Genomic DNA, 16161 nt, shown 5'->3' on the forward strand with positions numbered 1-16161 from the left:
TCGCTTCACCGAGTGCTGAAATTAAAAACCGATATATATATATATCTATATCTCTATATATCTCTATATCTCTATATCTATAAAGATATAGAGATATAGATATCTATATCTCTATATCTATATATAGATATATATACAGTATATATATCTATATATGTATATATATATCTAAACATCTATAGATGTTTAGATATATATATACATATATAGATATATATACTGTATATAGATATCTATATCTCTATATCTATATCTCTATATAGATATCTATATAGATATCTATATACAGTATATATATATATGTATATATTTATCTAAACATCTATATATATATAGATGTTTAGATAAATATATACATATATATATATGTATATATATACTGTATATATATCTATATATAGATATATAGATAAACTTGGACCAAATTAAACATCTTATATATATCTATATATATATACCTATATATATAGATATATCTATATATCTATATATATCTCTCTCTATATATCTATATATATCTCTATATATCTATCTATCTATATATATCGATATATCTATCTAATATATCTATATATAGATATATATAAGTTGTTTAATTTGGTCCAAGTTTATTTGTTTTTTGGTTCGCTGTGTGCAACCAATAAGGGGGACCAATAGTTTGATTTAATCTAGTTTATTAATGTTATTTTAACAATATAAAATGCTTCAGGCTGCATCCTACTTTTACTGTCAATATATTGCGTACTCTATTTTTTTTTATTTTCCATCATGCTTCATATTGTAGATATTCTTAAAAGTATTCTATTTTTTTAATTGTTATTTATTTATACTATGCACCTGTTTTTTTTTTGTATATACTTTTGCTGCTGTGACATTTCATCAATAAAGTTTGTCAAAATCTAATCTAATAGACCTATTTAATGTAGAATGTATTTCTTGATATATATATATATATATATACACAATAAAACATATGCACTAAAATCATGTCCTATCCTCAGATCTATTTTGTCAGTGTGGTAGTGCCTATTGGACAACATTACACCCCAAAAATGCTTTATTTGTTGGTTTTGACAATGCTTAATCCACTCCCATTTTCAGACACATAATTTCTTAATACTATATATTTAGAAAACTTCTGGCAATAATTTCCTTTGATACAACTGTCCCATCATGCATTCATTCAAAGGCTGCTATGAAAGCATGTCTGGGTGTGTTAATAGTGAACGCACAGGTCATAATGTGGCCGGGTGTTTGTGGAGGTGGCCCCTCAGTGACTGTGGGTGGTGCGTTTATACTCTGAGAGCCATTCAGACGCTGCGATTGACATCAGACAAGTCGCCCCTCTGCTCAACCAGTGAACGGGAAATCACGTCTCACGGATCTCGGGAAATATCAACACAACAGCAACATTAACCATCAACTTGAGTCATCATGTCTGAAGAAGGCAGACTTCCATGAATGTGAGGATGCTCTTCATCTGATGGACAACAGAGGAGGCTGCGCAGACTGACTTCTTCTCTCCGTGTCTTTAACCGGCTGAAATGATGTTGCCAAATATTTTGTGTGTGATATTATTCAGCACATTCATGCACAGCGCGTCATCTTTGGAGTTGCAACTTGGCATGTAAGTGATGCATTTTAATTTGTAGGTAATGTGCACAGTTTTTAACTTGCATTTAGCCTATCAGATTGTATTGAATAATCAGAGTCAGAGTTTTACGTTTACATGCATTACAATATGACAGAAGCCATAGCCTACTTTATTTATTTATTTATTTTTACAAAGTTACATAGTGCAAGTTCTTGAAATTTGTTGTGTATTTCTGTAGCTTTCTAGTTGTTTACTCTGTTCAATGGCCACTAGGCGTCGCTCTTTCAGGTCCCCTATAAGGATGGATGTGTGTTTTATAGCACAGCTGCACATTGCATTGTGATTTGTTTTGTCTAGTACTCTACCAGAGGGTTTCCCAATTTAAATAGTCCGTGCTAGACATGATTGAAGGAATCGTTTTCACAACAGGAGAAGCAGAATACTTCCTCTAATTAACTTCAGGCTGCTCTGTATTGAAGCCAGATGGAGAAGGAGGAGGAGGAGGATGAAGACACCTCTGGATAGTTTTAGGAGACCTGCACTGACAACAACACAGACAGATGACAGAGTGCTGTACAGTATACAGACCTCTGTGCTGTATAATGAACTACATGCATGCAGGCACATGAACATGCAAACAATTCTGGGAAAAAAAAAAAAAAAAGTGAATTGGTTGTTTATGGGGGTGCTGTTAGGGTACCGTGGACTGTTTTTTTCTGGACCCTAATCAAGTACATTGCACCAAACAGGAAGCTGTGTAATTGTTTTTTTACAAACAATGTGTCTGTGATGAGCTGATGTGCATGCAACTGAACATGTATAGAACATGTGGGAGTTCATGTTTGTTGGAGTACATACATCGGACCACCATTGGAAGCTCTGCAGCCTCAACATACATACTAATTTATATACAACAATGGGAAATGAAGTAGCCTCACAAGCTGCTCTTGAAAATCATAACACAATATAATGTTTTGTTTTTTTTCTTCAATTTTAAGTCGAAATGTATTTTAATTGCACCTTTCCTTTTTTGTGGTATTTTCCATGCACAGGCCAAATGTTTGTGCTGACCAGGAGACGTCCATGTTTGGGGCCCGTCAGCCTTGTGTACAGGCGTTTAGCCGCATGGTGAAGGTGTGGAAGCAGGGCTGCACCAGCCACAGATGGTGTATGGGCTATGAAAGAAGGTAAACGCACAAACACTTTATTACTGACCATTACTATTCCATGAAGGCATCTCATTCATCAGCACAGCTGCAGTAGGCCAAGTCGTGATGGAATGTTTTACACATACTGTATACATTACTTAAAGGAACAGTGTGTAACATTTTGGGGGATCTATTAGCAAAAATGGAATATAATATTCATAACTATGTTTTCATTAGTGTATAATCACCTGAAACTAAGAATTGTTGTGTTTTCGTCTTCACGGAGTCCGCCATGTTGCTCCACCATGTTTCTACAGTAGCCCAGAACGGACAAACAAAACACTGGCTCTAGAGAGAGCTTTTTGCATTTTACGTTACCTGAAGGTCACCGTTGTTCTCCGACAACTTGTGAAACTGCAGTAACGTGAGCTGTAGAGTGCCAAACCGTGGTACCGCCAGCCGCCATCTGACTTCTGTTGCTCCTAAAGTAGTGTTATTATGGTAAAGATGGCCTCTGACTGAGGCGAAAAGCATTACCATGGTTTTACACTCGGCGGCTCACGTTACTGCAGTCTTGGAAAGGGAGGAAGGAGCGGAGGGGTACTCAGTTGGTTGCAGTTTGCAACCACACTACTGCCAAATCCTACAAACTGTAACTTTAATAAATAGCTAATATATATATATAAACCTATAATGTAGCTTTCAGAAAACTCTGTGACTGTAACAGAATTTCTCCTCCTCAGGACAGCATACTACACAGTGTACAGGCAGGCGTACAACATGGATTTGCACACAGTCTATAAGTGCTGCCATGGCTGGACTCAGGAGGGCGAAGAGATGGGCTGTCTGCATAGTGAGTAACAGCATTATACACACATACTGCATGTATCCCACAGGGATAGTTTTGATATCGCTGAAGCTATTGTTTGTATATATCCATCATCTGTTCATGGATACATCAGCAGCCTTGTGGTCTATGATATGTGGTATCTGCAGGGGTGTGTGGTGCCAAAACATGTTTCAATGGAGGCCAGTGTGCAGAGACCGGAGACCAGATATGTCAGTGTCCACTGGGCTTCAAAGGGACGCGGTGCCAATATGGTGAGTTCATTCCCACCTGATAAAATGTTGTTTATAAACCTGCATACTCCACTCCTTGCATTACAGGCGTTCACGTACAGTATGCAGCAATAAGTTGAGTGCAGCTTTGTGAGTGAGTGAACTGACTGACATCCTCATAGAACAACATGTTAAAGCTTTAATAGGCCCAGTTCAGACCTTATGCTTTCACTTTGTCAAAGCAGAATGAGCCTGTAGTGGAGCAGTGATTGGATGAGGCTGCTCTGTGGGGGGGTTTCTGGGTAGTTAGAGGTAGAAGAAGAAGTGCTCTCTGGGAGGAACGGTTTCCTTTGAAGGCTAGAGCCTGGAGTGCTGTGGCTAACCCAGCTGAGCCTCCACTCTATAAAAACTGTATGCTAATGAGGGTAAGTGCAGTTCTGGTTTCATATGGTTAAAACAGTAATAGAACCTAGAACACATTTTGTCACACGTGACACTTTTTCAATTTAGGAATAGTAGCTCAACATTTCTTTAATGCATTAGACTACTCACATTTTGAATTTTCTTTGTCATGACAAGCAATTTATAAAAGTAGTAGTTCAACATTTTGGGAATAGGGAAATAAACCTATTAGCATTTGGGTGGAGAGTTAGATGAGAAGATTGATACCACCGTCATAACTGTACAGCCAGCAGCTGGTTAGCTTATCTCAGCATTAAGACTGGAAACGGGGAAACAGCTAGCCTGGCTCTGTCGAACAGTAGCAAAATCCATCTACCAGCACCTCCAAAGCTCACTAATTAAAACAGTACAGCTCAATGACTGTTTGCTGTTTTATGAGGGGGTAGACTGTGCCAGACTGTTTCTTGCCTGGGAGCAGTAACTTCCTGGAGTCTCCACTAGTTGACTGGCAATCGCTCAGAGGATTAAACAGATGAGATGTAACGTGTTAATCAGTGAGCTTTAGGGGTGCTGCTAGGTGGATTTTGTGACCTTTGGATAAAGCCAGGCGAGCTGTTTCCCCCTGTTTACAGTTTTTGTGCTAAGCTAACTGGCTGCTGGCTGTAGCTTTATTGTTAAAGCCCTGACACACCAAGCTGGCGGTCGGCCGTCGGACAGTTTGGGGCCGTCGGTGAGGGTCCGTCGGCCTAGTTCTTTTGTTGTGTTCTGCACCGTCAGCTCTAGTCTGCCCGTGTTGGAGGTTTTTCGGCCAATTCAGCATGTTGAATCGATGGCGGCGCCCGACGGTGAGAGAGATCACTCTGATTGGCGGTTTAGCTTAAACGAATCAGTACACGAGAAGAGAAACGCACGTGAGTAAAGAAAGCCAACGAGTAAAGTCAAGAGTTTAAACACATTTTCATCTTCATCTTATCTGATCATTCCAGTACATGGATATTTTCACAACGACACGACCATCTGCAATAAAGCTAAGTAGTGAGTGAGAGTGGTGTGAAAATAGTCGGCAAACGCTGCTTTATTTCACGTACGTATCATAACAGCTTGTATATGCGCCGTCCTCGGTATTCCGGTTTCCCTTTTTGAGTGACAAATACAGACTACCGCAACCTGCTGGTAGGCAGAGTTATTTCATCTCACGCAGGTGCAGAACGTCCGCGCTAACTGTCCGACGGCTGTATTCTTTGTGGTGTGTTCCGAGTGCAACTTGTCGGTCAAAACAAAGGCGTCGTGAGGCGACGCAACAGGTGGCCTTCATCGCCGCTAGTTCTCTGATGTCGGGTTGGTGTGTCTGGGGATTTACAGTATACAGATATGAAAATGGTATCAACGTTCTCATCTAACTCTCTGCCAGAGAGGTGAATTTACAAAAATGTCATACTATTCCTTTAATATGTATCTCATCAGTTATTATTACTTACTAAAATGTATTTAAATACCAGAAAGCTAAATTGAGAAAAACAGGATGTACAGTAATGTCCCAGTAACCTCAGGCTCAGGCTTCAAAATAAGGCCATTTCACCTACTTTACAGTCTAGACCCTCAGAGCGAGAACCTGATGTCTGTCATCATTAAATGGTAAACACTTCCAGTAAGCCTGTACAAAACCGGATGGTCCCTCTTGTCTCGTCACCGTCTGTTCTCTCTACTGTCCAAACCCCTGCAGTCTACGTCAACATGCAAATAGGAGGAAGGTTGTTAGTGTTTAGGAGCAGACAGACCAGAGGGTGACCAGAGGGTATTTAGTTCCTTCCCCCCACATGCTTACAAACACACACACTGCAGAGGCTCTCCTGTTTGATTCATTGACTTTCCCAGGAGAAAGGACCTTGGCCCCCTAGGGGTGTTAAGCAGTTCTTCCTCTTGACATTTCACAGGAATGTGTCGTTGTTTGTTGTAGGCAGCTCTCCCGTGCGTTTGTTTTGACATGGGCTCTTTGGTTTTCACACATCGGAGTGACCAATGGGGAACGGATAGAGATATCAGATATAATCAGAATTCCTCCAGGTTCCCCTTCCTCTCTTGCACATCCTGTGCTTTGAGCTCATCTCGCTCTTGTCTTTTTTTGTAAAACGTTTTTCCTTCTCTCATCTCCGGAGACAGATTTATCCTCACTCTTCTGCCAGAATCATTATACAAGGGAAGAGTCAGCCAAGCTCCTGTGTTCAGCTAGGTTCCCTCACTAAACCTCATACACTAACAATCCTGTGTTGTAGGCTTTCAGATTTGTAGGCATTCAGATTTTATGAAAATCTTGAGGTTTGACTACTGTAACAAATACTACCGTCTACGTTTCAGTTATATAAAGGTAACATAATGCTTTTGCATGCTTGAACTAAAGTGGCATAATACCTCAGGTATACAGTATGGTTCATCTCAGGAACAAACCTCAACTGCTAAAACAATTACAGGAATACACAGAGCTTTCAGGAAATTTGGAAAACTCTGGTGAGAGAATAGATGTGAAAACCATCCCTGGTAGTTTGATCTAGTGCTTTCTGTTAACACACACAAAATGTGACAATATGGGAACTCGTAGCAGCTCATAAGTTAGGTGGTAATTTAAAATGATATGAAGACTGAATGCCATAAAGGAAGGCACCCACAAGTTTGACTTGTTTTGTTTCCATATAAGTGAACATGGTTGTGAGAGCAGCCGATTAGACTGTTATCAGGGCACTAAAAAGGCGTTATCGGTCGCTATACGCACCATAGATGTGGGTCAATAGGGGCCTACTACACCCAATAGTAGGTTTTGTCATCTATTCACATGGTAGATCACCGAAAGAAGGTATAAAACAACAAGACAGCGACCTCTAGCGACAGTACTAATTATGACAGGAGCAAAAGCGGAAGTCAGGCGCTGCGCTATAGACTAGTGGTTCCAAAACATTTTCACATCAAGGACAACTAAACTGACACAAATTAGACCACGGACCCCCATTTGATAAGATTTTGTCCCAGGGTACCCCATCTGCTAGGATTTTTTTGCTTTTAGATGTTTTATTACAGAAAGTATATGAAACCCATGACCAAAAAAGTCATACATTCTGTCATTGTGTTATGGATTGAGATATAGTGAAAATAAATGATTCCCCTTTTTTATTGGGGACCCCCTGGAACCCTCTCAAGGACCCCTGAGGGTCCCTGGAACCCACTTTAAAAAACACTGGTATAAACAGCGTGTAACTCCGTATGCTGTGGAGGTTGGGACACAAAACAAAGGGTTTTCATCCGGTAGGCTGGGGTTCGCATCCCATGTGAAACCAACAATGTGTAGTTGTCTTTGTGTTCACAAGTGTTAAGTTTCGCTTTCACTTTTGAAACAGTTATTTAAAACCAAAACAAAATGTTTTTCCTTAAACTTAATGAAATGTTTTTGTTGCCTAAACCTAAAAAAGCCTTTTTGTTTGTGTTCAAAACGTAACGTTTCATGCAGTTTTACGTCAGAACGTGTTGCTTTTAAGTTTAACTTTTACAATATGGTAGGTGTAGTAGGCCCCTACTTACCCAAATCGATGGTGCTTATAGCAACATATAATGCCTATTTAATGGCCTGATACCAGTCGATCGGGTGGTAAGAGAAATGTGTACTGCTAAAACTCACTGGAAAGCAGAAGAATGTGTTTTCTTTTTTTCCACCTGAAATAGGAATTCAAAATAAATCTGGCTACATCAGCAATTTTAAACCAGTAACAATTCTGACAAAGCTATGGACTATTAATATTTTATTATTAAAACTTAAGGTTTATTACTTTGGATAGTTACTAACATTATACAGAAAGTAAACCATGTTGGTAGAAAGACATACTGTATCTCATTACGCCATTTCCTGTATCTCATTACTTTGGGCGATTCCCCAAAACCTTGATTTATTCCTCGATGGACAGAATAACCAGCAGGATCAGGAAACTTGCTGTGTGTGTACAGTGGATTTTAGCCATGAATTCCACATTCCAGCATAACATAATTACCAAGACAGACTTCAACTCTAGCTCAACCTGGGAACTTGGATATCCGTGTGTGTGCACACTGAGCCACCAGCGTTTCACCAGGGAATCCTCTTCATTATTAGATTTGCGTTGTGAGCTTTAACATTCCACGGTGACAGACTTACTACTGTCCAGTATGTGATTCATGTATGATGGAGAACGAGCCGATACGGTAGAGCGGTAGGAATGTTGACCTCTGTAGATTTATCTTGGAGTAATAAGTTACTGGACTTGGTGTTTGGTCATGAAGATGTTTCACCTGGCTTCATCAGATTTATTATATGGTGTTTCCTGCATGTTATTATCCTTTCCCCATGTGCTCTTAAGCCTACTGCATGTAATGCCTGTTGTAGCGCGGTAAGTGTTTGCCATCTCTGTCCGTCTGTTTTCGGCCCAGCCTGGTTGATTTTCTAGGTGTTGGTCTGTCTGCCATTCATCACCCAAAGGCCACTGCTAGTTCTTGCTGGGTTTTGAGGCTGAGCCATATGTATGTGTGTTTAAGTGTACAGGTGTGATTGTGCATTTGTGTGTTGATACAGGCTGAAATTAAAACAGCTATGATAGATATTTTCATTTTAACAATGGATCATATGACTACTTGGATGTGAAGGAGTTTGCTTGTAGTGATGGCCACAGAGAATTTCCAATGACTGCAGTTCACCATCGCGTCTTCAGCTCATTGTTTTGGTTTTCTGACCTGCAACTTCACTATTTTGGTTCACTCCCATAGCTCCCATCAACCTTGTTCTATCATCAGCAGCTAGCTGTTTTCAGACAAAAAGCTCTAAAAACCAGCTGAAGACTAGCTAACTAACTATGTTTCCATATCAAGTTTGCCATATCAATATATCAGTGTTTTGCTTACAGCCTGTCTATGATGCCCCCAAGTGGCAACCATCTCAGTTACTGCAAATTGAAAGAATATGTTTCTTTTTGAGGCGGATGCTGACACATGATGCATGGCCTAAACTGCAAATAAGGACATGAAATGCGTTTGTTACTGAGAACATAATACTTTTTTTGGATCACTGTGTGGCAAATGATCACTATCACTGTTAACGCTCATGGTGTTTAGATAAATCCTGAGGATGAAGGATGAGAGGGGTTGCAGCAGAGACAACATATCAGCCTCGCCTTTTCAGCACCATTCACTCCAGCTCGACTTCAGTAGAGGGAGAATGTAGACTGTAGAGAGCACTGTTAAAGAACAGTCTGGCTTCTTGAATGTTGCTCTCTTTGGTATCGCTGCCAAGTTGTGGTGGTAGAGCCCACTGTGTGTTGTGGGGGCCGCCCGGCCACCTGCTTCCAATCTCTGATATGAGACAGAAGGCACCGTCTATGGAAGTGTATGTCAGCCGTTGACACCAAGGCCATGGTGTTAACACCGTGAGGTAATAAACAGCCTGGACACAGCCCAAGCATGTGCTGAGACACCGGAGTCTGCTCTGTAATAGTTGCATTTACTCCTGCTTGTGAATGCCACTCTGTCTCACCCGATTAAGACTTGGACTAGGCTTTGCTTTGGTTAAATTGATGCATGGGTCTGCATGAAATTAAGAGAACGCAGGCACATAACAGTGTGAGGACAGAAACCATCTGGTCCTCACTAAAGAGGGCTGGCTGTTTTCAGAGTACTTTATAGTAGAGTGATTATGGACAGCTCCTAAGACTGGATCCTGTTGTACTGGAAGATTTAGCTGTGTAATGAGACGGCTAATGACGTCAGCAGATATTGGGGGAGAAAAAACAGGTTATTCGGGTTGCGATGACACGGTATTAGATACTAGAAGTACATGATTCTAACAATCTTTTGACTTTGGGGGAAATATGTGGAAAAACAAGATTTTACATTTCTTTTTCGAACATGCGCACATGTAAAAACAGAATTTATTATTTCAGAAATTATCTTTACCAATAAAAGTACTGTGGACAGTGTTATTACCAAGAGTGTTCACTCTGGGGAACTCTGCAGAAAGCTTTACAGTTGTTGCAGTTGCGATGTAAATCACATTCTCCCACATGGGAATCGTCTTTCTTCATATGAACTCGAGTGTTTAATCCCCAGGACCTTGGGCTGTCTCCCATATACGCTTGGTTTCTTTCCCTATTAAATGAAACACACCTGTCTCTGTGGATATCCATATATGTAAACCTCTGTCTGTACATGTGCCTGTGTGTAAGTTGTGCTTATTTGTGTGCCAATGAGGTAGAGTTGCAGAGAGTAGCATTCATTGGTAGCGCCTAGCATTTGCTGCAGGGCAGGTCTTGAATCTTTGGGTAGAAACATAGACTGTATGAAGTGGACGTAGTCACAGTGACATCACCCATTGGTTTGTGGACTGCCGTTTTGAAGCCTCGAGTTGGGTATTTTGGGTATTCTTGGTTTTTGGCCGTCGCCATCTTGGTTGTTTGCAACCAGAACTGACACAAGAGGGTGGAGCTAAGTACAACCTAATGCTCAATAAGAAATTTTTAGGGGACCAAAAATGTTATAATTAAGTTTAATGAACTGAAAACACACTGTGAAAGGGTTAAAGTTGTAAGACGAAAAACACGGACAACTCTCAGACCGGACAACGGCGTGGTAACGACCTGTCAATCACGAGGTAACCATGCCCTAAAGCGTACTCTGCTTTATGGTCTATTTGACTCTAAATGGAACCATAATTTACTAAATGAACATCATGCTGTATTAAAGAAGACTTGAAACTAGCGATTGAGGCCATAAACTCATGTTTACATTGTTTACTATGGTGATAAATCAAGTGAGAAGTAGGCTCATTTGCTCTTAGACTTCGATACAATCAGACTTCTTTTTGCAACCAAAGGAGTCGCCCCCTGCTGGCAGTTAGAAAAAATGCAAGTTTAAGGCACTTCCGCATTGGCTTGACTTTTCAGACCTCGGAGTTGCCCACTGGGTAGAACTGACAACATGTATTTGCTTCTATTGGATAAAATATAATAATAAAATACTGAATGTATTGTATGTCCTTCTTGAAAGTTACCTTAATTAAACTCTACATGTAATGGTTTTAATACAACAGCAGCCTTCTGTGACTGTATTGCAGTTTATAGTAGACTGAGATGTGGTCAGGACACATGGAGAGTGAGTGGCTCCTTGTACAGGCTGGTTAGGGAGAAGGAGGCGATTACACCGGGGAAAAAGATGCTGACTCAGAGCTCTAGGTTTTAAATCCCTGGGGCAGTCCTCCTCATGTTCCCTTGTGGTATGTCTGTGTTCCTGAAGAATCTCGCTCATGCAGAAGCAGGGGGGTATAATACTTGATGAATAGCTTTCCTCATTTGTACTCTATTGTGTGTAGTAAGTAAGCAAATTTGGGTTTCCTGACTTAACTTTTGCTCCATTCTCTGACTAAGACATGTGCTTTTGGACTGCCTTTGAATGTGGCTCAAAAATATTTAGGCATCTTGGGAAAACTCTGGAAACATTATCTGTCCTCCTTTATGAATACTCAGCCAGTGTTTGATCCCCTCTGTTCCACTTCCTTTCCTTTCACATGTCTGCAGAAAGATCATACATCCTTGCTGCATGTGACTCTATTGGACGGAGGGAAAAAAATCTGCCCTGTATTAATTTTACTGGTATGGCTGCTCCTGCACTGAACCTTGACGCCGGTGAAAGAACTCAAAATGGGAAAAACAATATTTTCTTTTCAGATTTCTGGAAGTAATTAACCTCAAAGATGCAGGTCAATTCAAAATAAATACACTAAGATTCATTTTGTTGAAAACCGTGGTATTAGGCCTAATGAAGATATGAAAAACAGGATGTAACAGGTGATGTCTCAGTAAACTCCTGTGGCTGTTCTCACAACTTCAGGGAACAATGATATCTTTTACAGGTCTGGAATGATCCGTCCACCTTAAGTTAACTAACAGACTCAGAGAGTTTATCCTCTCCGCGTCTTTCCATTCAGTTATTTCCCCTGCAGAGCTCCAGGTCAATTACAAGCATTTTTTATTTTGACTCCTGAGTAACATGAGCCTATTGAACGTTTATTTCCCTTAGTTTTTTGCTGGCTGTTAGACAAAAGGGCACATCTATAGGACTGTTATTAGTTCCAGGCTAAATCATTGTCAGCAAATGAGGTGAGGACATAATCTCGTTTGCAACAACATTCATGCACCAAACTCTCTTGTTCTTAACACGGTTTAATCCTGGATACTGGTCCCTAATCCAAAGGCCCAAGAAACAGACTAAAGGGCTTGAATTGTGTCAAAAGCGTGCAGCAGACTGTGTTTTGAATTATGATTATGATGGGAACCATATGGCTGTAATGATGACAGGCCTTATTGTTTGTTTTGGTCTCGTTTTAACCAAAATCTAGTCGCTGTAGCTGCTGTGGTGCTGAAGTTTTTGAGGTGTGCATGTCATGATGATCTTTATTTTCATAAAGAACTGCAGCGCAGACCTCATGATTACCTCTGACAGGTTGGTCTTTGCTTTGGCTAGCAGCTCTCCCGTTCTGTTTATTAAAGGTTACTGAAAAGGGTCACTGAAAACTATATTAACAATGTAAGCCTTCAGAGATTAACAGATCCCTTTAAAGTTGGCTAGACTGGTGTAATATGAACTTAATCATTGAATAATCAGTTCTCCTTAGACATTTTCTTTGGACACCCAGAACTGTGCATGAGCAAAAACATTGTAAAGATATTACTTAAGGCGATCATTTATGGTAATGATCAGCTGTTGAAAACTGACTTAAAAGCCACTGCAGCTTCTGGCACAATACACCAGACCTTCCACTAACAGAGACAAACCTTACTGAACCACTAGAGACCATATTTGAGTGTTTAGTTAAAAATTTACACTAAAAAAAAAAAAAATTTAACTGTTTTCTTGCCATAGTTTGAAGATCCTTTGCAATGATGAAAAGGTAGACAGATGTTTAAAGGTACAGTGTGGAGGATTTGGTGGCATCTAGTGGTGTAGTTGCAGATTGCAACCAACCACTCACTCCTCCCTTTCCACAACCCATTTGCCAGAACAAATGTCAGCATGGGACTTTTCTGCAAACCATGTATATATGTTGAATGGCGACTTTTCTGAACGAAAAATACGTTTCATATCAGCCTTGTATCAAGCTTGCAGAAACTCAACGCCACGTGGTTAACGTTGTGAAACGACTGGTTAGGCTCAGGCAACAAAACTACTTGGTTAAGGTTAGAAAAAAGATCTTGGTTTGTGTTAAAATAATAATGCAACAATATAACAATGTAACGTAACAACCTTAACAATGCAACAAAACCACATAGGTTAGGTCTAGGAAAGAACTACATGGTTTGGCTTAAACTACTACGTTTATACAGAGAAAACAACACTGAAACAGCGGTCTCCTGGATGAAAGCCTAGGTGTTTGTTGGGCCCATCCACCTCCCCTCCAGCCTGCCCAGTGTGTTTCTTTTCGCTCTTTATACTACGTCACTTGCTCTAACCGAATGCAAAAACGTCGACATTCAGCGTATCCCTGGTTTGCAGAAACGTCCAACACAAACATTTTTTCCTGGCGACTGGGCTGCTTTCCAAGACTGCGGTAACGTGAGCCGCCGAGTGCAAAACCATGGTAACGCCGTTCGCCTCACTCAGAGGCCATCCTTACCATAATAACACTACTTTAGGAGCAACGGAAGTCAGACGGCGGCTGGCGGTACCACGGTTTTGCACTCTGTGGATTACGTTACCATGGTTTCACAAGCATGTCGGAGAACTACGGTGGCCTTCAGGTAATGTAAAAATGTGAAAGGCTGTCTCTAGAGCCAGTGTTTGTCCGTTCTGGGCTACTGTAGAAACATGGCGGAGCAACATCAGTCCGTGAAGCGGACCTGCTCCCTATGTAGATATGAAGGGCTCATTCTAAGCTGATGAAAACACAACAATTCTTAGTTCAGGTGATTATACACTCAAAGCATAGTTATGAATATTATATTCCATTTCTGCTAATAGATCCACACACTGTTCCTTTAAGTACAAACATTCCTCTGGAAAGATTTAAAAGGCCAGGTGGCTTATTGTTCCAACCAAAGCGGCACTGAAAAATGCACAATAACAGATTGTTTTTTTCCACATGCAATGTCAGCCACAGCTGTTCCACTTTCAGCATTTTTAAAAAAAAATATTATTGATAGGAAGCTTAACAGTACTTTTTTTTTTGACTAATAGAGAATCCACCACACGGTCCGGTTGAGGATGTCCAGGATGCACAAGGAGAGGATGCATCATAATTCAGTACATAACAACGCAGTTGAACAGTAGACATTTTGTGTGTAAATAAACATAGGTCTGTCATTCCTCAAGTCTGCTATTAACTGCGTGAATGTAGGCATTAAATGTCAAGACACAGGCTTGAAGGTAGGATGCCTGGCAGGAGGACAGACTGGGCAATGCTCGTGCTACATGCTTAGCATAGCTATCAGAGGAAGAAGCTCATTAGAGCCCTAATGGCTGCCACATGGCAGGGAAGTTCTTACACACTAAACAAGCACACCCTCATCTCCCAAAATGTATCAAGGCACCATTGTTTACCAGGTTAATGTTGGAGCAAATGGTCTGTGTGATTGACCAAAGCTCACTGTGAGATTCCTGCAGTAGCAGTGGAGCACTCTCAGATTAAAGGATACTCCTTGATCTTGGGTCGGCTGTGCCCATGTAGTATTAGCATTAGGAAAATAAACTTGTGAAAGGGAGGTAACTGGTAGGGTTAATCTTCCCCACGTTACTAAAAGCTACTGATAATGGCCTTTGGGCGAGATAGCTAAAGAAATATAAACTTCTTTTAACTTTCATCATTCAGAGCACTGGATACATATCTGACTTTCTGACCCATAGTGCAGCTGTCTGGCTTCAGAAAAAGGGAGTGAAAGTGATTGTTTTTCCAGTGTGAGCTTTTTGGAGTAGCTTTATTGTCATTTTTTGGAATATGCTGCTTTTCCCTTTTGTTGTTTTGTAGAAAGCTTTCATAGAGCTGAGCTTGCTCGTTTTCATTTTGGGGTGAACTATTGCTTTAAAAGGCACTGTCAGTATGCATCAGGGGAGCTGGTTAATGGTCAAATTTATGACATTGGCGAATAGTATTGAAGCTGTGTGACTGAGCACATGTGTTACAGGATGTTTCTCAGAATTGATTTAGATGTTGTGTCATGGTTAACTTTATAGACATGAATTAAATCTAGTCCAAGATTAAAATCCATTTTTACACAAAAATAAAATCAGCCCTAAATTGTTTGCCGTGAGATGCCAAGTAGTTGCATACCTGCTGAACATAAGGCATTTAAATCTACAGCCACGTTTCATCCTTTCTGTGGAACACATTTTCTATTCTATCTACTGGTGAGCCAAACAGGATGGCTATTCCAGATGTAGAAGTTCACAGAGGCTTTCATGGAGATAAAGGGCAACAAGTTGGACTTTAAAGGCAGGTGTTGTACCAGAACCCATTTGTTCATTAATAACTTAAAATTGGTAGGATCAACTTACTCGTAGACTAAAGGGGTTCTCAAGACTGTGTGATTTATGGCTGTGCAGACTAATGTGAGCACCCCAGTGACCTGACCCTCACACTGTGAATGTGTGAGTCGACACTTTCTTGCACTTCCTCTAAAAGTCACTGAATCCCTTGATTGTAATTCTCTCTCAGGTGTACGAGAGCTCATGTGATCACCTTTATTTATCAGTTCATGAAGTTTGCAGTTCATTGTATCATTATTAATATTCCGTACTAAAGAATGTTAAACTGTGTGGTGATCACTGCAGTTCTGTTTATGAATGATGTATGAAAATCACCATAGATCTGTAATTCATTACATGTCAAGTCATGCATGTAGATTACTTCAGTTTATAGGCTAACCGGTATCCAATGGATGAGAGTGTTTCTTACAAAACAGCCCG

At 40.4% G+C, this 16161-nt stretch overlaps 1 protein-coding gene across 1 annotated transcript in view; it reads left to right on the plus strand.

Annotated features, from left to right (window-relative positions):
- Positions 1–1315: 1315 nt before the first annotated feature.
- Positions 1316–16161, plus strand: part of megf6 (multiple EGF like domains 6) — a 70422-nt gene continuing 55576 nt past the window's right edge. Inside the window, exons 1-4 of the mRNA XM_037776306.1 lie at positions 1316–1627; positions 2647–2781; positions 3486–3595; positions 3739–3843. Coding sequence (XP_037632234.1) covers positions 1545–1627; positions 2647–2781; positions 3486–3595; positions 3739–3843 — 433 coding nt within the window. The 5' untranslated portion in view covers positions 1316–1544. The remainder of the gene's footprint in view (positions 1628–2646; positions 2782–3485; positions 3596–3738; positions 3844–16161) is intronic.

The sequence above is a fragment of the Sebastes umbrosus genome, chromosome 7 (assembly GCF_015220745.1).
Source record: "Sebastes umbrosus isolate fSebUmb1 chromosome 7, fSebUmb1.pri, whole genome shotgun sequence".
Lineage (NCBI taxonomy): Eukaryota > Metazoa > Chordata > Actinopteri > Perciformes > Sebastidae > Sebastes > Sebastes umbrosus.